The 24,222-nt window shown below is 38.2% G+C and overlaps 2 protein-coding genes across 2 annotated transcripts; both read left to right on the top strand.

Moving 5' to 3' along the window:
* Positions 1 to 4,035: 4,035 nt before the first annotated feature.
* On the top strand, positions 4,036 to 5,398 carry LOC107663945 (fin bud initiation factor). The gene has a single exon (XM_016454357.1). The coding sequence runs from the start codon at positions 4,360 to 4,362 to the stop codon at positions 4,984 to 4,986; it is 627 nt and encodes a 208-aa protein (XP_016309843.1). The 5' UTR covers positions 4,036 to 4,359; the 3' UTR covers positions 4,987 to 5,398.
* A 3,156-nt stretch (positions 5,399 to 8,554) lies between these two features.
* LOC107663933 (gamma-butyrobetaine dioxygenase-like) lies at positions 8,555 to 23,637 on the top strand. The gene is made up of 10 exons (XM_016454341.1): positions 8,555 to 8,660; positions 10,915 to 11,298; positions 12,611 to 12,725; positions 17,370 to 17,658; positions 19,438 to 19,564; positions 19,928 to 20,088; positions 20,722 to 20,863; positions 21,272 to 21,468; positions 22,102 to 22,268; positions 22,618 to 23,637. The coding sequence occupies exons 2-10, from the start codon at positions 10,942 to 10,944 to the stop codon at positions 22,776 to 22,778; spliced, it is 1,716 nt and encodes a 571-aa protein (XP_016309827.1). The 5' UTR covers positions 8,555 to 8,660; positions 10,915 to 10,941; the 3' UTR covers positions 22,779 to 23,637.
* Positions 23,638 to 24,222: the final 585 nt, after the last annotated feature.

Raw genomic sequence — 24,222 nt, 5'->3', positions numbered from 1 at the left:
TCAGAAAAGAGGGTAACTGCAGGACTGTAATGTGCGTGTATGTACATTCGTCTCAGAACATTTCCATATGGAAAATGTATAAATGAATAAAGGGGTTGTGAGGGAAGCAGTTGGCCACAAAACAGCTGGAAAAATCTCCTCAGCATTTATTCAACAAACAAGTCCAATTCCTTCGATTCTCCCTGAGGAGATTTACCCCGTGTTCCATCCCTCCCTTTGCCTGATTGCTGTGGACCTTTATGCATGGTGAGGCAGATCTTTATCCATAATGGCAGGTTATAGATACAAATATATCATTTCTGCTGAGTGTGATTCAGTAGCTTTACGAACACATACTCAAGTGGCCCTGCTTTCTGTCTCTAGGTTTCATTAACATTCTTCTCGTAGCACATTTTATGCATTCATAATTCTCTAACTCGGGTTTAAAACTTTGTTGTAGTTGTCCCATGGGTTGTTGTCTTAGTTACAGCATTTTTATTTACAAATGGATCTGGTTTTTAGTCTTTTGAGTGTATTATTTCGTTTGAATTAGTGGCTGTTTATATGCTTTCTTCCAGGGATCAACATGGCTCAGAATTGCGTCACGAGGCTTTTTTAACTTAATGGACTTGTAAATCCAGAGGTTTATAGAACTGGGCAGTAGAGCAGCTATCAGAAAAAAAGCTGGTGTTAGGTCACCATTTGACTGATTTCCTGGAACATGTGTGTGTGATAAAGGAAAAACTCTAAGGGACCAAAGTCTTCATTAACCTACTGACGCATCAGGGAGCTCCTAACCAGAAGAGATTTGTAAGTTTTCATGCTTGTCTAACCTAATCAGTTGTATTCCCTGCGTATGAGTGCACCTGTTGATTGTTACATTCAACTTAGATTGGGACAGTGATAGCTTTGTAACGTTTGGTGACCTCACATGTTGTCATCTGGCCCTCATCATTGGCATTTCCACCCCAGTAACAATTAAGATCTTTTCCAAACTTCAAAAAGGTTTTATAAAAGTGGTCCATATGTGCTGTATTCCTAGTCTTCTGAAGCCACAAGATAGGGTCTTGTGAGAAACAGACCAAAATTCAAGCTGTGAATGTGAACAAAGCTTACAGGAGAGGAAGATTATCAATGAATAACAACTGAAATTGTAGTCTGTTCTTCACACACAGCATTGTATGACTAAAGATTAACATGGGTTATATTAACTGCTTTTATGGCATCTTTGCTGTGCTTTTGTGGTCTTTTTGAAGCTTAAAAGTTTCAGTCATCATCATAATTCTTCAGCATTTCTCCATTTGAGAATGAAAGTCCGGTTTGGAATGACATGAGGGTGAGTAGATGGCAGAATATACATTTTTGGGTGAACTATTATTTTAATATGATGCTTTTTTTATGAAGAGTTCATGCGTGTGCCTGTCCTCTCAGTGGTCTTCTAATAGGCTCTTTAGAACATGATGTCGGTGTATTCTGTTTCATGGCCCCACTGGCCATGTTCCTCCAGCATCTGAATCTTTTATGAGCGTCTTGCTCAAAAGCTTCAGTAATTGAGTCTTATTGCCCTGCAGAAAATTCCATGGATTAATGATGAAACAACTGTTCTCCCATAATTCTTCCCTCAAAAGATTAGAACTGGCCTGGAGTTCCAGTTCATGCAAGGTTCAGGGCATTTAAGTCAGTGCCCATTTTATCCTTGCCAAGCTGATGGCATGAATTCAGTCTAACCACAAAGGAACTGTGTGCAGCTTTCATTTACTTAAGAGGCCCATCCAAGGGCGACATGATTACTTCAGTATTATTTATGAGGCATCCTGTAAGTGAAAAGTCTGGCAGAGGTGTGCAACTCACAACATAAGTCTCAGTCATAGTTTGGGAAGTATGATCATTTCATGCAAGCTTAAACTGACGTTAAAGTTAAAATGTTCTATGACAAATACTAGACAGCTAGCATTACTTATAGACCCCTGTTATTAAGATCATTAGCAGGGCAACAGTAGGGGAAGTTCTCCGGGAGCTGGCATCGTTCCATCCACTGGGGTTTAAGAGACGGGCTAAGTGTGGAGAGAGAGAGAGAGACGGCCCCCTTGTAGTGGATATCTGTAGGAGGAACATTGGGGGAACCAGGTTCAAAGGGGTACAGGGCGTCTGAGAAGAGGTACTGAAGACCATAAAATTAAAGCACTCATAACGAATAGATTCTAGGGGAACGAATTCCAGTGTAGTGGAAAACAAGACTCCTTTTCTTTCTCTCTCTCTGATTTTCTCCCTGTGTTTCTCCACTCTAGTGCATGTTCTGCTCTGCATCTGTGCAGATTTTTTTTTACGGGAGTTTGAAGGAAAGCTATTATTCTGCAGGAACTTCGTCTCTGTATCAATGAGATGGTAGGGCACACATCCGTAGCATAATAAAGATACATCACTGCGGTCTTCCCTATTACCTCATGCTCACAGACAAATACCAGACTGAGGGACTATTTGCCAGGATTTAATGTTGTAAAAAAGCACATGTGAGTTTCTTGAAAAGTTTGTGTTGTGTGGGGTGTGTCTGTTGGTGTGTGCATGGGTACATGTGTTTGCTTAAGAGCCATATGGTGAAATGAAAGAACGCCGGCTGTGTCTGTACAGTGACTGTAAAAATGATGAAAGACGGCTGTAAATCCAACAAGGCCGAGCAAACGAGGCTTTCCATGGCCAACGTCTGATGTGATCCTCCATGATCCAAGTCTTGGAGTGTATTTGAGAATCCATCTTCATACATCATATATGACATCACCATTTTTGTGGCAGTTTCCACAAAATGTTTGTCTTTTGGTTTTCTTGGAATGTGTAGTTCATTAATGCCTTGGGCTTTTTAAAAATGAACAGAGTATATAAGTGTGAGCTCACTGCTGTTCACCCTCTGAGTCGCTCTACAGGGGCCCTCGCAGGAAAGTAGCACATCCTGATGCCGAAGCAGAACAGTGTCTGTTCAGTCTCACGCTCTGTCACGACCTTTCGTCATCACTCAGACATCCTCTTTAGGTAATCGGCATATGGAGCTGGGAGACCTGTCTCTGATAATGAAGACCTCCAGTATAAAGAGAGCACTCTCTTTTCAGAGGCCTGTCAGACACACCTCCTAGACAAATTGAAGAGGGAAGCATGCAAGGTGGCCATCTGCAATGTCTGCTATTGTCTCAAATGAGGACGCTCACATTCTTGGCTTTCAGCTCTTGCATAAGTTTATGACACATTGCTGTTTATATTTTTAGTATTAAACTGAGACGAGCATGTGTCATTGCAAAAGAGAGAAAAATATAAAGATATAAGCATTTATAGAAACTGCTGGGAAGTGAGTGATAAATGCACACTACAGTAATGTGTGTATTTATATCCGTATCCATTTTTTCACCATAATAACTGTTATTCTCGCAGTTTTATTTCACAGTTTTATTGGTTATGCAGGTTTCAACTGAGCAAAATAACTGTATGTTTTTAATAATGTATTTGATTGATTTTTTTTTTGCAGTGCAAAGGATCAGATTTCCAACTGTTAATTTTTCAGCATTTTTGTGGCAGTGTTGCACTTTATTTTATCTCCCGTTTCGAACACACAAAACTGGACAGTGTTCTGCCTTTACCCTGCAATGAATAGTATTGCCAGAGCAGTTGTTTTTAATAAAAATAAAGCACCCTACATACAAAATGTAAATTCTCCACAATATATAAAATATTTCCTCATTGTTTTAATAAAAAGTATTTGTCTTTATTTAATATTGTATAACTTTAGCCCACCCCACAATCATCTACTGTCATTTTTAAGATTTTCACGAGTTAGGGTTAGATCAATTTAATTATGAATTAAGTTTATAATTAAATTTAACGTGTTCTAAATAAGTGCAATGATCTCATCACAGTAATTTTGGCACCTCTTTGATTTTGATTTAGTTTAGTCTAACGTCCAGCCAAATTCTAACGTGTGTTTTGTAGCTTTCAGGAGCCCAGGTCTTTTAATGACAAGCCCTGTAATGTGTGCTGCCTTTTAAGTGAAGGAGTGACGGGCTTGTAATTTGAGAGTCTGACCGGGGGTATTATTATCTAAACCTAGCACAGAGTCTGAACGGTCCAAATGTTCAAACAGCCACAAGGAAGGACACGGCGAGGGTCTGTGTGGCTCACGCCTGTTGATTTAGCCAAAAACACAGGCAGGAAAACGGACAGGAAAGTTGCGATATCAAACCGAGGACGATTCTGTGTGATTTAGCTGTTTCTGTGTCGGGATTGCTCGGCATTTGACGATCTGGACATGCGTGGGGCTGGAGCAGGAGGGCTTGTCTAAAGTTTAAACAGCAGAGCCGAAGGTAGCCTACTGTTGACTGTGATAAAACAGAGGTGGCTATGATGGCTTCCCCTCTGTTCCTACTGATAGCCTGTCTGCTCTCGTTGCGTATCGAAGGGGCTTTCTTTTCGGGGCCCCTGCACCCAGAGATGTCCAACGGCACCTTTCATCATTATTTCGTGCCGGATGGCAACTACGAAGAAAACGACGATCCAGAGAAATGTCAGATGCTGTTCAAAATGACCGACAATCGCAAATGCACCCTGGACGAGGACCAGGACTCGGTGATCCGGGACGATTTTATCATCATCAAGCGGCACATCGAGGACGCGGCGAGGGTGCTGGAGGGCATCGGCAAGAGCATCTCCTTCGACCTGGACGGAGAGAACAGCTATGGGAAATACCTGAGACGGGAGACGACCCAGATCAGCGAGGCGTTTTCTAACTCCGAGAAGTCTCTTCTGGAGCTGGAGGTGAAATTCAAGCAGAGCCAGGAAAACGAGCTGAAAGAGGAGCACAAGATCAGCGACGACTTCCTCAACATGATCGTGCACACGCGCGACGTCTTGAAGCAGACTCTGGACATCTCGCTGGGACTGAAGGACAAGCACGAGCTGCTGTCGCTCATCATCCGGAGTCACGGGACCCGGCTGAGCCGTCTGAAGAACGAGTACATGAAGGTGTAGAGAGAGCCGACTGTCTGTCTGCCTTCAGGAGCCTACCCAGGCAAATCTCAGTCTGACTCTATGGCAAGGCATTTTAACATTAATTCCTTCAAATTAAGTAGGCTAGTAATGTACTTATACTTGTTTTTAGTAAATAGCCATTTTTCCCAATAAAATTGTCCCAATTGTCTTTATGTAATAGTACTGAAGCTATATACTGCACGTAATTATTCGGTTCAAATTCCTTTCTATGAGACATTAGGGTCGATCCTAGCTGTTATTAGTAATATATATATCTCACTAGTTACAGAACACACACTGGTCTAATAAATAGGTAGTTTGTATGTAGGCTATTCAATTAGTACTATGAAGCTGAAATATAGCCTACATTTGTGACCCTGGACCACAAAACCAGTCATAAGGGTCAATTTTTGGAAATTGATATTTATACATAATCTGAAAGCTGAATAAATAAGCTTTCCATTGATGTAGGCTATGGTTTGTTAGGATAGGTCAATATTTGGCTGAGGTACATCTATTTGAAAATCTGGAATCTGAGGGTGCAAAAAAATCTAAATATTGAGAAAATGGCCTTTAAAGTTGTCCAAATTAAGTCCTTAGCAATACATATTACTAATCAAAAATTAAGTTTTGATATACATACGGGAGGAAATGTATGTAATATCTTCATGGAACATGATCTTTACTTTATATCCTAATGAATTTTTACATAAAAGAAAAAATCAATAATTTTGACCCATACAATGCATTGTTAGCTATTGCTACAAATATACCCGTGCTAGTTATGACTTGGTTTTGTGCTCCAGGGTCACATTTGAATAGTTATAAGAACTAGAGTAAATAGTTAATAGTTACTATGAAAACTGGACTAGATACCAGCAAAAATTGGAATACTAATCTTAAGTGAATTGTTAATGTCTGAACCACGGATCCCTATAGAATTCACTGGAAAAATTAGGAAAATATTTGGAATTGTTTCTTGTTACTATCACCATAGTTGTAAAATGTATTAATCGCTATTGGATTGCTTACTAAAATAAGAACTAGTAACATAACAATATACTATTTATTTTGAAGGAATAAATGCTATTTCTCTGTAACTACTTGGCAAAAGTGATGCAGCTATTCTGTGCAATAAATGAAAGCCAGTATTCACTTAATAGCGGCAATCATACATGATGGACAACCATTAAATGTTTTAAACTTAGCAATACTGCCCTTAAATTCTAGTCATTAACGACATTTGCAGCTTATGATAATATGACTGGAACCTCAGTCTAACCAATATAGAGGCTTTACCTCTCAGAGGAGACATACAAATCACTGAGTTAGTGTCAGCGTTGAGTTTCTCACTATTTTCTCAGATAATGATATAGGGTGTATTTGCGTTTGCTCATTTGCATTGACATTACTTGAATGTTTCAGAGAAAATTCATGTTGGTTAAACAGAAGGAATATAGTTTTCATTGTACAAATGTTAGCTGTCATATTAATATTTAGTTTATGTAAGAGCATGTACTTGGAATAGTTTTTAAGCATTCAGTCTGACAATCCTCCCAAAGATTCTGGCATATTAAAAACATACATTTTTATTATTATTATTTTCTGATACACTTGGAGGAATAAAAAGACATTTGCTCTTCTTTGTACATGTAATTACATTTTGTGTGCCCTAAGAAATCTATATATTTTATAATGAGCTTTTAAAATATTAAAGTGTGAGTGTTTATATTTATGAAAAAGCGTAACTGTATTAATTTTATGAAACTGTACGTGTTGCATTAAGTATTCTTGTAATCCTCTGAGAAGTAACGGGAAAAGGACCATCTGGGATGACATATTCCAGTCAAACCAAGATGACTGCGGGCAGGATTATTGGACTTGAAGCATTCTACCATGTGTAGTTCCATTCTTGGGATACAGTATATGTTGTGTATATTCCTTTTTGTAATAAAAATCTTCAAGATAGTATCTGTGTGAGTGTGTGAACTGCATTGTTCTAAAACATTCCAGAAAAGATTTAAAGTAATAGTTAATTCAGGCTTATGTTGTTCAAAAAAGCTGTATGACTAAAAGCTGTATTACCTCTCATAAAATATATGAACAAATGATTAACAAATCGTTCCTTTAAGTTGGTTGCTCTGATTCACTAAATGATTCATTCACAAACTGGACTGATCTGGATGCTGAGATCAGCTTGATTATAACAGCTCACTGGAGAGGGAAGATTGTCAGTGAATTATGTATTTTGGTTTGTTTCACAAATATGTATCTTAAATTAGTGCACATGTTGTTTGGATCACATTATACATTTATGGTGTTTTTTATTTTAAAGCTTTCCAAATAGTTCCAACACTGAGGTCAAAACTATTCAGATGCCTCAAAACTTTGAATTTGCCATTTGTCTATTAAATAAATTATACTGAGATAACATATTATGAATTAAAGCCACACAGGTTGATGCAGAACTGTTAAGGTATGAGCAGTATGATAGTTGCTCTAAGCATATGCAGGTGTCACATTGTTTCATGTTAGAACACTGAAACAGCTGTTGCAGGACACCAAACTCCCCGACATAGTGGGAGTCCTCCTCATAAACATGCATTACCAGACAGCCAGAGTAACTGCTGCGGTAGTGGGTGATCTCTCAGTTTGAGTGTGTGTGTGTAAGAGAGAGAGAGAGAGAGAGAGAGAATTTTAAATTGATAAGGGGAAACCCAAAACTATATATATTCATGGTAACACTTTATTTTAAGGACCTATTCTAGCTATTAACTAGTTGCTTATTAGCATGCATATTACTAGCATACTGACTATTTATTAGTACTTATACCGCACATATTAATGCCTTATTCTATATGACCATATTTTAGATCCCTTAATCCTAACCCATACCTAAACTTAACAACTACCTTACTAACTATTAATAAGCAGCAAATTAGAAGTTTATTGAGGGACAAGTCATAGTTAATAGTCAATATGTGTTCCCTATTCTAAAGTGTTACCATATTTATATTTACCATGTAATTACTATTATTTATTATTAACTATTTCATTAAGTTCTGAACATAAAAAATACTAGAGTTATTTATAAATACACTCTAGGCTGTGTTTTATTTGGTACTTATTTGGCAATCGGTCATTAAAGATGTGCTAACCTGATAATCTTCAAAAAGGAAACAAGGGGCATGTCTATCTGTGACCAAAATATTGCCATTATTATGTTATCTATCTATCTATCTATCTATCTATCTATCTATCTATCTGTCATGGACACAGGCCTATTTCATACTGTACTATATATAATTATTTTAATTGATATATAATTAATAAATAATATATATTTAAATAGAATGCAGTATAGTAGGCTTTGGAAACGTGTAGCATGTTCACATGACAATTGCAATAAAATGCAGTTACAAAAACAAGCCTGGAACAGTTGTCGGGCAAAGCTGCACGTAATTTTGGCAGTCAGATCCAGTGGCGCACACACAGCACACATCACGATGATTACAGTGTGTGTGTGTGTGTGTGTGTGTGTGTGTGTGTGTGTGTGCAGCATCAGCGCTACAGTGCATCTGACCCTTCACCCACTTCCAGCACTGTGAGTTCTCACACTTCTCAGCGCTATATAAGGCTGAAATAACCGAGCCTACCTTACCCACTGCTTCACGGTAAGTGCCACATGCAGTTTCTGTTTTCCTCTTTTCTCATCACATGTAAATATCGAAAATGAAATTCAGTGGCTGGGCTCCATTTAGTAAACGGGACGTTCGCGTGTATCAGCCTGATGAATGAAAGATCGCTTGGTGTTGTGTTTGTTGTAAGCGTCATACTCGTGATTTCCTCATGTAATATTTTATGAATGGAAAGCTGTAGTGTAGACCTCCTTTAGTCAGCCAGCTGCTCCATAGATCATTTACTAAAGCGCGCTACAAAGAGGGCAAATGCTAAAAATACCCGGAAACAACAAGGCAGATGCATATTTAGCTATCAAGTCTAAATAAAGACAATACATGTTGAAGTTGAATTCTTGACTATTTCATGGCATCTGCAGTGTTTGTATGTGTGTGTGTGTGTGTGTGTGTGTGTGCGTGCTGTCGTAAGGCTGGAGGCGGTAATGTGTTTGTTTGCAGAGGGAATGAAGTGGTGACCTTTCACCTACTTCCGTGTTCCCTGAGACACATGTGCTAAGATGTTTGCACATTACATAACCAATGCTCAAAGGTCTGTTTAGGGTACAGTGATTATATTTCTTTTATATCATGGACCCACAAATGTGATTGTCGCTTTGCTGCCTGATAGACGAGCTATTTTCAGGTATTAAACCCTATTTGTAATGTGTGAGACAAATAGTAGGTTATATTATAATGTAAAATTAATAATTGGTATTAGTAAAGCCAAAAAGTCTATCTTTGTATGAAGCTGACAGTGTATTCTAGACATTATTATTAGAATAATACAATAGTGTTATATAGTATAGTATAAATCTCACAAGAAACTATGACTGTCAACAGAATAAAATAACTGGGATTAATGGATCAATAACACTGACAGTTGACATTCCAAATGTACTAAAAACAACTTATGACATTATCAATATTGTTATGATGATTATGAGACTTTGAGCAGTGGATACCGATTAATATATCAATTTGAGTTTTGCGGTGTAGCCTATTTGGAATTGTAATGAACAAACTGTTCATGTTTTATTGTTTAGGTTAAGAGATGCAACAAAAAGTTTGCCTTAAGAGTTTCTGTAAAACTGTACACATGAAATAGTCCAAATTCGTCCTACTAGTGCAAAGTAGAATTGAAGTGCAGAGTTCAGTAAGGCATAGGTTTGATTAGTATGGCAGTGTTAAAGTCATAAATTCACCTTAGCCCCAGATTAGCCGTGCTTTTATCTTGGTTACTTTGATGTAATACTGTTTGTATTAGTGTTGTCAGTTATGCACCCTTACAGTCATTCAGATAATTCAGTTCTGGATGACGTCATTGCATTAATCATTTACCAAGAGCTATCTCATCTGCTGGGCTGTCAGACAAACTGTGACATTCAACAAATCAGTGACCTGCCTTCTGTAGAAGAGCAAAATAAATTAAACAATAATGATAATAATAATAATTAAAAAAAACTCTAGACTGGCTTATGATTTTGTTGGGAACAATCCTAATATGAAGAGAACACACACTAACAAATTTTAAAATGTAATTCTAAAAAATGTATCATGATTTCCACAAAAATATTAAGTAGCACAAATGATTACAACATTTATATAAAGAAGAAGTAACTTGAGCACCAAATCAGCATATTAGAAAGAATGGTTTCTGAAGGATCATGTGACACTGGAGTAATGGCTGCTGAAAATTCAGATTTGCCATCACAGGAATAAATTACAGTTTTAAATATATTAAAATACAAAACGTAAAAAAAATGTAAAATGTGATAGTATTTCACAATATTCCTGTTTTTACTATATTTTGATCAAATAGATGCAGCCATGGTGAGCAAAAGAGACGTCTTTCAAAAACATAAAAAAATCAGACCAACCCCAAACTCTTGGAACACTTTATTATGTCAAAAGGTTACTTTTACAGGTATTCAGTGACTAATTGACTGAAAATATAACTCATAACAGTTAATTTTTATGGTAATCAATATTTATTTATTAAAAAAAAAACAATATCACACAATGTGACATTACTAAAGACTGAAAAATTAATTTGGAGTTGTGTGATATGTTGTGTGCAGTTTGCTGTACTATGTTTACTTGACACATCTGTGTGCTGCTCACATCAGTCATATTCACCCTTTACAGCAGCACATTTCGCTGCAGTGACTCATCTAATTATTGGGTAAACGGTGATGTGAAAGGGTGTGGCTGTTATATGAACGCAATAACCTCTTACTTTCTGTGTCCTCAGACTAGCAGCAGCCACTCACAAATCAGGATGTTATCCTATCTTACTCGCTGGATGTCCAGAGGTGCTTTCCAGGCACTGAAGGGGGCAAGCAGTCGGCCTCAACTGGTCAAGACACCTCATATTGGGAATCAGACTCTGGCAGTGGCTCCTCTGCCCTTCACTGGGGGGAGTCCAGGAGTAAGGCAGGCCCGGGCAATGGACCAGGAGAGACTACTGCAGATTGATTGGGATGATGGAAGTTGTAGTTTGTATCCATTCACCTGGTTAAGGGATAACTGCCAGTGTCCTCACTGCACACTGCAGTCCGCACAAGCACGCTGTCTGCTGTTCACAAATCTGGACGTGCACACTGGAATGGACCAAGTACAGCTGATGGACAATAAGGTTGGTCTTGGTAAGCAAAGCTTAAAGGGATAGTACATGCTAAATAGAAATTTGTCATCATTTACCCATTATCATGTCATTCCAAATGGATATGATTTTCTTTAGCGAAACACAAAAGAAGGTGTTTTGCAGAATGTCCATGCTGCTCTTTTCGATTCAATACAAGTGGAAGGGGAATAGAGCTGTTGCGTTCCATAAATACTACATTGTGCTGTATTCCAGGTTTATTCACTTTATTCCCATCCACTGTGGTGCTTTTTTGTAATTTTTAAAGCTTGATGGCCCCATTCATTTTTATCGAATGGCAAAGAACAGGCCTGTTCACACCAAGAATGATAACTATAAAGATAATTATACTGATAATGTTATAATCGTCCACACACCAACACACAGTAACGTTCTGTTTATTGTAAGAACATGCTGCTGTTTTGCCATCTGCCACTTTAAATGCAGGGTGGATTCAGATTGGCTGTCAATGTTTTTATCGTTCATCAGCTGGAAAAAAGTAGTTTTGAAATTGATTCCAACAATATTGTTCCTCTGTGCCCTTATATCGCTATACTGTAGTTGTTGTGTGGACTATTCTGTGTGGGCTATTTTTTTTTTTAATTTAGAACTATTTTTAAACCAATATACTGTATAGTTAGCATTATAGTTATAGTTTTTTATGTGAATGGGCCTTTAGTCATAGAAGTTTAGAAACTAAATGAGTGAGAGTAAATGGGAATTTAAATTTTTGGATGAACTATTCCTTTAAACCTGGCTCTGTATTAAAACATTCTGAAACTAAAGCTGCTGAACACATTTACAGTTGTTCGGCGAAATTTTCCAGGCAAAATTCAGTCATTTAAATAGGAATCTATATGAACAGATTTCTCTCGTGAGGGTGAAAGATTTCTCCATGCAGATTTCACATCACGCAAATTCACTGCGTTGACCAACAGAAAGCTGCTTGAAACTGATTTCTGTGTGAGCTGTGCTTCACACATTGCTAAAATAATGATAATGGACAGTGGATAATGTGACTGCACCTAAACACTGTATATCTGCTGTACTATTGTAGTATTTCTGGTTAAGACAGTTAGGAAGTCTGCTGGAGGCTCCAGCACGCAGTACTATGCTAGTGAGCAGCTATTCAGGGCTGCGTTTCCCAAAAGCAACTATGGTCGCAATTTCCGTCATTACCAAAAGAGTTCAATGGAACTAATGACCAAAGTTAGCTAACAATGGTTTGGGAAACGCACCCCTGGTCTTTTTACACCAAGTCATTGTCTAATAGTCCTTAAACCTGTTTTTCTGAAACTCATTGTAGGTGTCCATTACTTGGCCTGATCAGCACAGTAGTGAGTTTGATCCTGACTGGCTGAAGAAACGGTGTTTTTCCTCTGAGGCAAGACAGGCTCAGCAAGAGGAGCTCTTCCTTAATGGTGGGTTAATTGTGATCTATTAGTCTTCATTGCCATAATATTTGTATTAGCCATGTCTCTTTTTTAGCTATATACATCTCTAATCTTTCTATTATTTATATGGATACTATAAAAGAATGTATTTTATATAGCAACCTGGAGATTTTATTTTCTGTACTGTATAAAGCTGCAGTTCAGTTATGCAGCCAAAACACTCTCAGCCTGCTGTTGTCATTATTCTCTCGATGTGCCGCTTGAGTGTGTATGGGGTGAATCTGCCTTATATTTGTTGATAGCCTTCTATAACATTGTCCCTATTAAGGCACACTTTGAATTGAAATAAGAAATTTGTCTGATTCTTTCCGTTTAAATTTTTTTTAAATAAAATGAAGACTGGATGGGTTTTGGTTTTTGTTTTAGACAGTTTTTAGAATAGCTTCATATATAGTTGAAATGCACTCATGTAAGCTAATATTTGTGCAATAGCTTAATTAATGTGTGGTCTGGACAGCAGTTACTTTTGTAGTGCAGGCACTTCTCCCCAGAATCGCCCCTGAATGGAAAGACTTTTTCCACTTCCTGCCACATGGAATAGAGATTTAAGGGCATTTGAGAAGAGTGAGCTGTTGTGCTTACACCACTCTTGAGGGATGCTGTGGTTGGAGCAGACTGAACAATGTGTCTGCCAGAACAAGCATCCTGCACGTATTTGTGTGTCCCGAGATCTTAAGATTAAATTTTCAAAATTAATGCACGTCACTGGGGCTTTGTAAGAGATTTTGTTAGCCATAAATGTTCTTTAGTTTTAAACATCTTGCTATTGTTTTTAACTTTGTGATTTTCTCTTTGAAGTTCAGGAAATTATGCTGTTGTTTTGTTTAAAGGCACAAAAGGCATCCCCTTGTGCCCCTTAAATCAGTGAAAGACAACCAATACATTTCCACGGTTTAAAGCGTAGACTACACATCACAAGTGTCTGCTTCTAGCTGAGGTGTAAAACACACAAGGCTTGCATGTGTTTAACAAATCTCCTTAACTGGCACATAATATGACAAGTTCTGTCCCTTGTTTTAAGACCTCCCATATAAACTGTCTTCAAACTGCCTGAAAGAGGCCTGTAAAGCTCTCACCTTGCTATAATACGTCTGTCTTGGGCAGTAATCTACCATTAGCCATTTCCTGACAGGTTAGCACCATTTGTAGACAACTGATGTGTCCTTCATGGTCTTACTCAATCTCTCTACAAATGAGGACCATTTTGTGTCCATTTTTGTTTTTAAACTATTCATTTTTACTCCAAGGTTTATATTAATGCAGTGTAAGTGGCTTATTTTTGTAGTATTAGAGGTGAGTCCAAAATTGCTCTGTAAAAGTATTGCAATTTAAAAGTTTTTAAAAGATAAGGATGCATTGATCCTTGATCAAAAATTACAGTAAGTAAAGATAATTATAATCTTAGAGGACATTTTTATTTTAATAAGTGCTGTTCTGTTGAACTTGCTATTCATCAAAGAATCCTAAGAAAATGGATCATAATTTCCACAAAGCAGCAGAACTGTTTTAGCATTGATTATAATAAGAAATGTGAGATTTCTAAAGGATCATGCGACACTGGCTGCTGAATTCAGCTTTTTTTTAAACCACAAGAATAAAAAGCATTTTAAAATATACAGTAACATTAAAACAGACAGTTACTGTATTTTAAATCGTAATGACTGTTGTCTCTTATGCTCAACAGGGTTGCATATACAGTATATTTCATGAAGTTTGAGATAACAGGCAATTAGGCTGAATTAGGTCACACTAGTATATCTCACACTAGGATTTTTATGACCCAGTGAACCGATTCACTTAAAGGAGTTTTTCTAGTGTGGCTGTAGTGTCTCATTTACAAGAGGGCACAAATGTGCTTTACTGCGGTCACAGCATGTCCTGGTTCAGCTGACATCATGATCCTTCAGAGCACCAAGACCGCATTGTTCCCGTCTAAGTTCAAAAAGAGCAAAACAGTCACATTGCTGCATTAGATGAAAAACAGTTCACCCTTCCCACACAGAAAAAGACCACACTGGCACAGGGCAAAGACTAAGATTACTTAAATAACAGTTGAAGGAGTACTTTTAAAACCTTATTTTTCCAAATGGCTTATGGAAAACTAATGGCTTGACTCAAAAGAGGTGTCTTACTTCATTTTCTTGAGAAGCGCACGGGACGTGAACTGAATATAGGATGCTGCGCACATGCAAATTGAGTTACTCAAATCATATAAATCTACTTTCCATATCCCATTTGGAAATGATCTCTGTAAGTGGTTTGTACTCTGGTTGTGAGCTTCTGTCTCAGAAGCCGCGGCTGGACAGAATGATAGCATGATATTAATCTCTGGCTCTGAAGTCAACATTAGCACTGCCAGGAAACCCTAGTATGTCAGTGAGACCGAGAATATTACACATTACACGTTTATAAGAGCTGAACATTACTGACCTGGACTGACTGAACCACTTCACCCTGGGCCCAGTGCCCAGCTCACTCGCTTTCGTTCTCTTTTTTTGATCAAATTCATACCAGAACCTCAAAATTGCTGTGAGATTGTGGGTGTTTTCTCTGCCTTGTGTGTCAGTCAATTTTGGTTTTGTTTGCATTAACTTGATTGCACGTTTATATGATTGCATATTCATACTGCATGCCAGTGTATATCATGACTAATTTAGCAACATGGTTTCCTCTCTCAGGGTTACATCTGTTTTCAATGCATTTTGTCAACTTGAAACTACACATTTTATTATAACTATGGTTGGTATCACAAAATACCATTTTAGTAGTCTGCTGTGTGGCCTTCAGCTTCTGAAGCTGAAATAGCAGCATTTTTAGGTGAGTCCAGCAAATGCATTCAGTAGTAAACAAACGGCCATGTTTCATTCAGATGTTTCATTTCAGTGACTAGTGATGCCAAACAGAAATGCATCAATAACTGTTTTCTAACAGGTTTCTTAAACATCCCCACATTTTTCACTGTTCAAATTTCAAGCTCTCCATTTACCCCCACTGCTTTAACTTTATTTGTATTTTTATGAGGATGTTTGTTACGAGCCACAATGAGACAGCTCTTATATTTGTGCTCATCACCATGGATATCCTGCATGTGTGTCAGCTGTGGTTAAATAAATAGATACTCCTTTCTCTTCCAAGTAAAGTTTGCCGAGTTGGCATTGTGGCTTCTACCTAGTCGAGGTTTGGAATATACAAACTTTATTTATCCTGTTGAGATGCGACTATACCTCTGAGATAATATACATCTGAGAAATCAGAAGCTTATTCATGCTCATCGTCATGACAAAGTATCTTGAAGGGAGTATCTGTGCCAGGTATGCTACCATTCCAGTTTTTGTTTTGTCTTTATGTTTTTCAAAGTCTCTTATACTCACCAAGGCTGCATTTATTTGATCAAATCAGTATTATTGTGGAATATTATTATACAGTAATTTAAAATAACTATCGTCTGTTTAAATATAAATACATTTTAAAATGTAATTTATTTCTGTGATGGCAATTGCTCCAGTCTTCAATGTCAAATGATCCTTCAGAAATCTGATTTGCTGATTTGGAGCTCAAATTAATTGCCTTAATGTTAAAAACAGTTTTGCTTTTGTGTTTTTCAGGATAACAGTTTTAATTAATTAATCACACTTTTATAGCATTATAAATGTCGTTACTGTCACTTTTAATTAAATGAATACATCCTCACAGAATAAAAGTATTCATTTAATTTTTTTTCTTTCTGACCCCAGACTAATGAATGGTAGTGTACATGACTTCTTAAATCGGGAAATAATTGGTCAGGAGTTCTTTTCTTTCACTTGCTGGTCCTGAACTATATTTGTCTCTGGATTCTCAACTGTGACAAATTCGCCAGTGGAACAGTTTTCTAAATTGAGAAAAGCTGAGAAAGAGGTGCGGGGCTGAAAAATACGTCTACAGCACAGAGGTCCAAGCAGTGAATTATAGACATAAGTGCAGAACGCTTGCTCTCACATGCACATTTCTCTAGAGGCCCTGTCTGTTAAAGTAGACATAAGAACCAGTTTTCCAGCAGTACTGCTTCAAACATGCAGGCCCTCACACAGTGTTCTGACCAATGTGTTCTGGCCTTAACCCTGACACATACACACACACACACACACACACACACACACACACACACAATCCTTCATTATGTTAAGACACTTATGGTTTTAGGTGCAAAGTTTCTATCATGTGTTTATTTGCATTGTAAATCAGGGTGCTTAGAAAATGAGTAACAGAGATAGGAAAGATAGAGAGAGAAACATGTTTAGCTTGGAGAGGATTTTAGCTACTTTTGGAGTAATGCTGACATGCACGTTATTATATAGACTTGAGCCTCTGTTGACTTTGCTTTTTATTTTAACACTGGACCTTCTAATGCAGAGTTTCCCGAGCTAGGTTTTTTTGTGGTGGAACTTCAAGCGGTTCGTGAGTTGCTAAAAAAAACAAATAATTTATTAAATCATAAAAAATATAAAATTATGAAAATGAGGTTTCTGTTTCTTTACACTTCATGACACTAGACACTAAGTTGTGTTATTTCTCTGTAATGTTTTGTGTTGTGCATTGTAATGTGTATTTATATGCGTATCTGTGTTTCAGAGCGTGAATACTGGGATTCAAGTCTGCAGATCCCTACAGCTGACTTTGAGGAAGTTCTACACGATGACAAGGCTGCCCTGGCCTGGCTAGAGGCTCTGAGACGCATTGGCATTGTCTACCTGAGGGGGGCGCCAGCAGAGCAGGGCCAGGTGGCCAGACTGAGTCAGAGGATTGGCTATCTACGCCTCACCTTTTATGGGTATGGACTATATCATCATCATCATCATCATCATCATCATCAAAACCTTATTAAGGACACACATGGTCCAAAAACACAGACAATACAGAGGCAATACAAAATAAACTGACTAAATCTGACTGAACTAAGTGCCGGGTTCGACAGCGTTGAAATTATACTATAGCTTTGGCTGCACTCTAATTAAAGCAATGAAATGCCTATTTTTAGATAATCATAATGATTTAACCATTTAGTGAACAAAGACACAAACAGAAGTAGCAAATACAGTAATTTTAATACTGCAGACTTGGAAACAGTGGAGTAATAGGAGTCATACTGACAACTAGTATTACTACTTAGTAAGTAGTACTTACCCAGTGATCAAGAAGTTGTATCTAGATGATTCTTTAACTGACTGCCTATTTATGTATTGCAAAATATGCAAAAATATTCAGTCTGTCACTGGAAACTATAAGAAAAATAATTATGTACATTTCAAACCCGGTCAAACTTCAATTACAAACTGATTTCCATTTCAGAAATTGTTAAACTGATTTTGAACATCTGTGACTCTGTTTACACCAAAAATTGTGCAAAACTACCATTTATGCCAGAATTGCCATTCTCACTCCAAGATCTACAAAGAAAGACAAATAACTTACTGCAAAGGGCACAAACCCATCATTCATGGAAAACGAAATATGGTGTAATGAGTAATGTGGTCTGATCTTCCACCCTAATGCATTACATCTGGACAGGTTTATAACTGAAGGAAATAAAAAGTCCCTCAACCCACAATGTCTGTTGAAAACATGGTAGTAGATGTGTAGTAGTCAGGCCACCCGTCTCGTTAAGTCTGGGCATTCTCTCCAACAGCCAACGAAAACAAGGCCATTTTAAAGGACCAGGTGCATCTTATAACCACATTTTCTTCATGAGATTTTTTTTGGTCTTGCTAGTTTGGGGTCAGTAAGAATTTTTAGATAATGTTTTTGAAAGTCTCTTATGCTCACCACGGCTGCATTATTTAATCAGAAATACAGCAAAAACAGTAATCGTTTTTTTTTTTAAGTATGTTTTCTAATATTGTCTTTACTGTCACTTTTGATATAGCGAGTTTCTCAAACGCCAAAACTTGTTAGACAGCATTTTAAGAAAGATTAAAATTAGTCAAATGACCTTAACCTGCCATTATACTTGGCATTGGTATGTTGTCAGGTATTTCAGTTATTTTGCCCATCCCTGAGAAGAATAATGGTTGTTATTACCTTTATCTCTAGTCCTCAAGTCATATTTCTGTTTCTGCCACACGCAACTTGGCTATTGACTTGAGAGTAAAGTAGTGTGCAAAATTGGTAATGCAAGCACAGAACCATAGGACTGTTCCGTTTGAATATGATTATCATGGATGTCACAGCATGAGTCGTTGGTCTACGCCATCCTTTGATGAAAGCATTTCGTGCTGTAACTGTTGGCCAACAATCAGAACAATGTTCTGTTTTCAAAGAAAAAAAAAACTGCCTCTGACGGCATCTGAATGAATGGGAAATTATGTGAAAGAGCTTTGCTTTACACTCAGTTAAAACTTGTTCCATTGCTCTAGACTTACTGAGCCCATTTTATTAATCAAAAACCATTGAGATTCTGATTTATTTTCTTGCCAAACACCAAAGGCTCTCACAAGATCATGTAGAGAACATTTTTAATAAGTAAGGATGAGTGAATGGAAACCACAGCCTAGGACAGACAGATAGAGGAGCTGGAGAAAAGAGACAGAACAGAGACAGACACACCATGAGCTTCTGGCTGTAATCACAAATCCATGCATGTGAACTCCCTCTCAGCTGACACCTGTTAAGTGACAGGCTGAATGATTTAACACCGCACTAGCCCCAGGAGCTCGCTCAAACTGGCCAAAAAGCAGCTTCACCTGACCCAGACTGGAACAAAAAGCACTGCATCTGCCAAATCAAAACTTCACTGGCTAGGGATCTTCAGACTGAAGGAGGAGGCCATGGTGTGTCTGACATGGAGGATTCTAGTGTCTAATATGGTCTTATTGATACCACTAATCTGCCTCATTTCCTTTTGAAAAGCCACAAATACTCCTCTTTCACACTCTTACTTCCTTTGTTTTCAATTTGATAACAGGAGAAAATAGTTTTTTATAGAAACCAAAAATTTGTCTAGGTTTGTGCTACCAAACCTGCTTTTTTTGTGGGCACAGAGGAAAGAAGTTTTTTTTTAAGGGGTCATATGATGTTGCTAAAAAGAACATTAGGTTGTGTGTGTGTGTGTGTGTGTGTGTGTGTGTGTGTGTGTGTGTGTGTGTGTGTGTGTGTAGGTGCAGTTCCTGCATTGTGTCTGTCAGGCTGATCAGGGTGGTGAGAGTGAAGTGGTAGATGGGTTTCACATGGCGGAGCAGCTCCGTAGGGAGGATCCTGAGGCGTTTAACATCCTCTCCTCGCTCAGGGTGGATTTCACAGACAGCGGTGCTGACTACTGTGACTTCAGCGTGCAGTCCAAAAACCACATTATAGAGTAAGACAGACTGTGGCTCCAGCAGACGCATACATACTCACATAACCACGCATAGCTAATGCAATGGATTAGCTTTGTCACATCTCATCGTCATCAACACTGACTATACGTAAATAATGTAAAACAGCACCATCTCATGTTCAGCTATAGAACTGGGATTCATAAGAGCTACATTTCTACAAATGAATGCGTTTATTAGGTTATAAATTTGTCATCAATTTTTTTCCCACCTTCAGTGTAACACAACTCTGAAAAAAAAAAACAGCTAAAACCAGCCTAAGCTGGTTGACTGGTCTTAGCTGGTTTAAGCTGGAAGCAGTTTTAGCTGGTCTCCCAGCCTGGCTTGGCTGGTCAAGCTGGTTTTAGCTGGTTGTTCCAGCTTGTCTCCCAGCCTGACCAGCTAAAGAAGTGGCCAGGACCCCTCTAAAACCAGCCTGCTGACCAGTTATGACCAGGCTGGTTGACCAGCTAAAACCAGCCAACCAGTTTAGGCTGGTTTTACCTGTTTTTTTTCAGCAGGGAAAATTGTTCTGTGGTTGCTCTTTCCCATGCAATTCTAAAAAGCAGCAATACACTGTAGTAGTTCTCATAAATCCTGGTAACTTTCAATACAAGCTTGTATGTAATGTGCAGTGTGGACTCTGAGGGTCGGGTGACGAGGATCAACTATAACAACGCCACACGAGACTCGGTGCTGGATATGCCTGTGCATCAGGTTCAGCCCTTCTACTCGTCTCTAAAGGCCTTTGTGGAGCTGCTCAGCAGGCCTGAAAACGTGTTCACGTACAGAATGGAACCAGGTCAGTGTGGTCAGAAACAGCCACACAGTTCACCTCTTTACCTAATCAGATTACGGTTGTTATAGCACACGTCAGGGTGCCTACAGAGGGTCTGGAATCTGTTCAGCTGGCTTTACCAAACAATAGCTGGATTATCCAGGAGAGCCACTGACCTTATGTCTGGATAAATCAAAGCAGAGCTTCACACACACACACACACACACACCATACTGTGGTGCGTTACTCATGAAGGTGAGTATATGCATTCTTTAGATCATGATGGGACTTCCCTGTATTGTTTTTTTTTTTAATTAATCTAATTAAAATTATTACACCCTAAATAGATAATAGAATAAATAATTAATTTCACGAGAAGACTTCTGTTGTAATTCCTCTGGTTGTAGGTGCAGTTCCTGCATTGTGTCCGTCAGGCTGCTCAGGGCGGAGAGAGTGAAGTGGTTGATGGGTTTCACATGGCGGAGCAGCTCCGCAGGGAGGATCCTGAGGCGTTTAACATCCTCTCCTCGCTCAGGGTGGATTTCACAGACAGCGGTGCTGACTACTGTGACTTCAGCGTGCAGTCCAAAAACCACATTATAGAGTAAGACAGACTGTGGCTCCAGCAGACGCATACATACTCACATAACCACGCATAGCTAATGCAATGGATTAGCTTTGTCACATCTCATCGTCATCAACACTGACTATACGTAAATAATGTAAAACAGCACCATCTCATGTTCAGCTATAGAACTGGGATTCATAAGAGCTACATTTCTACAAATGAATGCGTTTATTAGGTTATAAATTTGTCATCAATTTTTTTCCCACCTTCAGTGTAACACAACTCTGAAAAAAAAAAACAGCTAAAACCAGCCTAAGCTGGTTGACTGGTCTTAGCTGGTTTAAGCTGGAAGCAGTTTTAGCTGGTCTCCCAGCCTGGCTTGGCTGGTCAAGCTGGTTTTAGCTGGTTGTTCCAGCTGGTCTCCCAGCCTGACCAGCTAAAGAAGTGGCCAGGACCCCTCTAAAACCAGCCTGCTGACCAGTTATGACCAGGCTGGTTGACCAGCTAAAACCAGCCAACCAGTTTAGGCTGGTTTTACCTGTTTTTTTTCAGCAGGGAAAATTGTTCTGTGGTTGCTCTTTCCCATGCAATTCTAAAAAGCAGCAATACACTGTAGTAGTTCTCATAAATCCTGGTAACTTTCAATACAAGCTTGTATGTAATGTGCAGTGTGGACTCTGAGGGTCGGGTGACGAGGATCAACTATAACAACGCCACACGAGACTCGGTGCTGGATATGCCTGTGCATCAGGTTCAGCCCTTCTACTCGTCTCTAAAGGCCTTTGTGGAGCTGCTCAGCAGGCCTGAAAACGTGTTCACGTACAGAATGGAACCAGGTCAGTGTGGTCAGAAACAGCCACACAGTTCACCTCTTTACCTAATCAGATTACGGTTGTTATAGCACACATTTGTACTATAGTTGACAGTCATAATTGCATAATAGGCAAAGATGAAGGGTTTTAGGCTTATGAATTTGGGATTAGGCTCAGGCTTTGGAAACTTTTCTATTTGAAATCTAATGCCAGGGTTTTCAAAAATGATCACTAGAATTATCCCATATTTAAAGTACTGTATTTTGAATCCCACAAACTTTCCCTTTGCTGCTAGCCTTCTTACTAAACCAAATATGACATTGCATGTATAAATATGGGACTGATGCTGGTTGTTCATTTCATCTCTGAGCAGGTGACTTGGTGACTTTTGATAACTGGCGTCTGTTGCATGGCCGAAAGAGCTACCTGTCACGAGGTCAGAACTCAAGACATCTTGAAGGAGCATATCTGGACTGGGATGAGGTCATGTCCCGTTTCAGGATCCTCCGGAAAGCTGTCCGTGGAGATAGCTAGACACTTCTCTTCATCCTCCACAGTACAGTTATGATAGGAAGCAAAGTTGATGTCTAATCCGTACTCTGGATTTAAGCTAGCGTTGCTTCGTGATAACTTTAAAAACATATCTTCACTGTAGAAAGCTTCAGGGCCTAGGGATATTTTCTGTTGGGCATTTAAGTTTTGGCAAGTGGATATTTGTTAATATAATACTATAATTGCTTTTTTTTTTCTGAAGGGCTCTTGGAGTCTTCAGCTCTTAGAAAGTGCAGTCATTTTCTTTGTCTTGACGTATTACTTGTTCTTTGGTAAAAGGGTCAGTTTGCCAGAGGTAATTTGGTTTTAGTCTTCATATGCTAATGACGATCACAAGTGATGGTGAAATTTTGTTTAAAACTAAATATTTAGCATATGTATGGACAACTGCCCAAAATATGGTTCTAGTTTGAACGAATACAATGGGTTTATTCTAAAGCACTAATGTTTTCATCAGTTAGTCCATGTTGTAACAAAAGTGACATCTCTGGCACAGTTTGAGATTTAGTTTGTGATGTATATAATTTAACTTTTAGCTTTTATGTATTTCACATATGGTGTCAACAGAACTAAACGTTTTTAGCCAACCTGTGTTTCTTACAGGGATTATTGTTTTAACGGTCAGTACTTTTCCCTCTCCTCCACACAAACATTCTTGTAAGACCAATCATGATTAATGGTAGTTGGTAGTTTCCCCTTTTATTCTCTAATGAACCATACAGTTTATATTTGCTTGTATTGTAAATAGTGGTTTGGACAATAATGAGACATTGACTCTTAAAGAGAAAAATGTTTTTGTGGTACAAAATCTGTTATAAGCTGATGTCCAAAACAAAGTGTCTCAAAATCAAAGTGAGATTGGGTATTTCATCAGTACTTGTATACTGATTGTAGACCAGTAGACCTTAAGTTCTTTGATACTTGAAAAGGCCTCAAATATGAAAATTTTAAAGAAAGAAAAACTGGCCAATTTGTACTAATGCAGCAACAGTGCAAATATAGCTTATGTGGCTAATGCTCTAATTAGTAAATTAGTTGCAAACCTGCTATAGCCTAATTTTTTGTAAATACAATGTCGATATTTAAAAAGCTCAGGATTTTGAGCACCTCCAGTAGGCTTTTTTGGATGGGCCTCTGTGTAACAATGCAATGTTTATAAAAAAAAAAATATGCTGGAGTTGAAGTGTTTCAATGATTTAGGAGGACACTGACAGAGATTCTTTTTTTCCAAAATGCCAGTAAAATACATTTATAATATACAGAGATGTCACATTTCTTTTTCATTCATGCATGTACTCAAAAACTCACAGGCTGTGGTTATACATCTGCTGGGACAGTTTTTGAATATGCTGCTAATATAGTAATATATATATATATATATATATATATAAAAACAAAATTTATAGTGGTGATTATTGTGTTATGA

The sequence above is a fragment of the Sinocyclocheilus anshuiensis genome, unplaced genomic scaffold (genome assembly GCF_001515605.1).
Source record: "Sinocyclocheilus anshuiensis isolate Anshui unplaced genomic scaffold, SAMN03320099.WGS_v1.1 scaffold2129, whole genome shotgun sequence".
Lineage (NCBI taxonomy): Eukaryota > Metazoa > Chordata > Actinopteri > Cypriniformes > Cyprinidae > Sinocyclocheilus > Sinocyclocheilus anshuiensis.
This window is presented reverse-complemented; position numbering and strand designations above follow the sequence as displayed.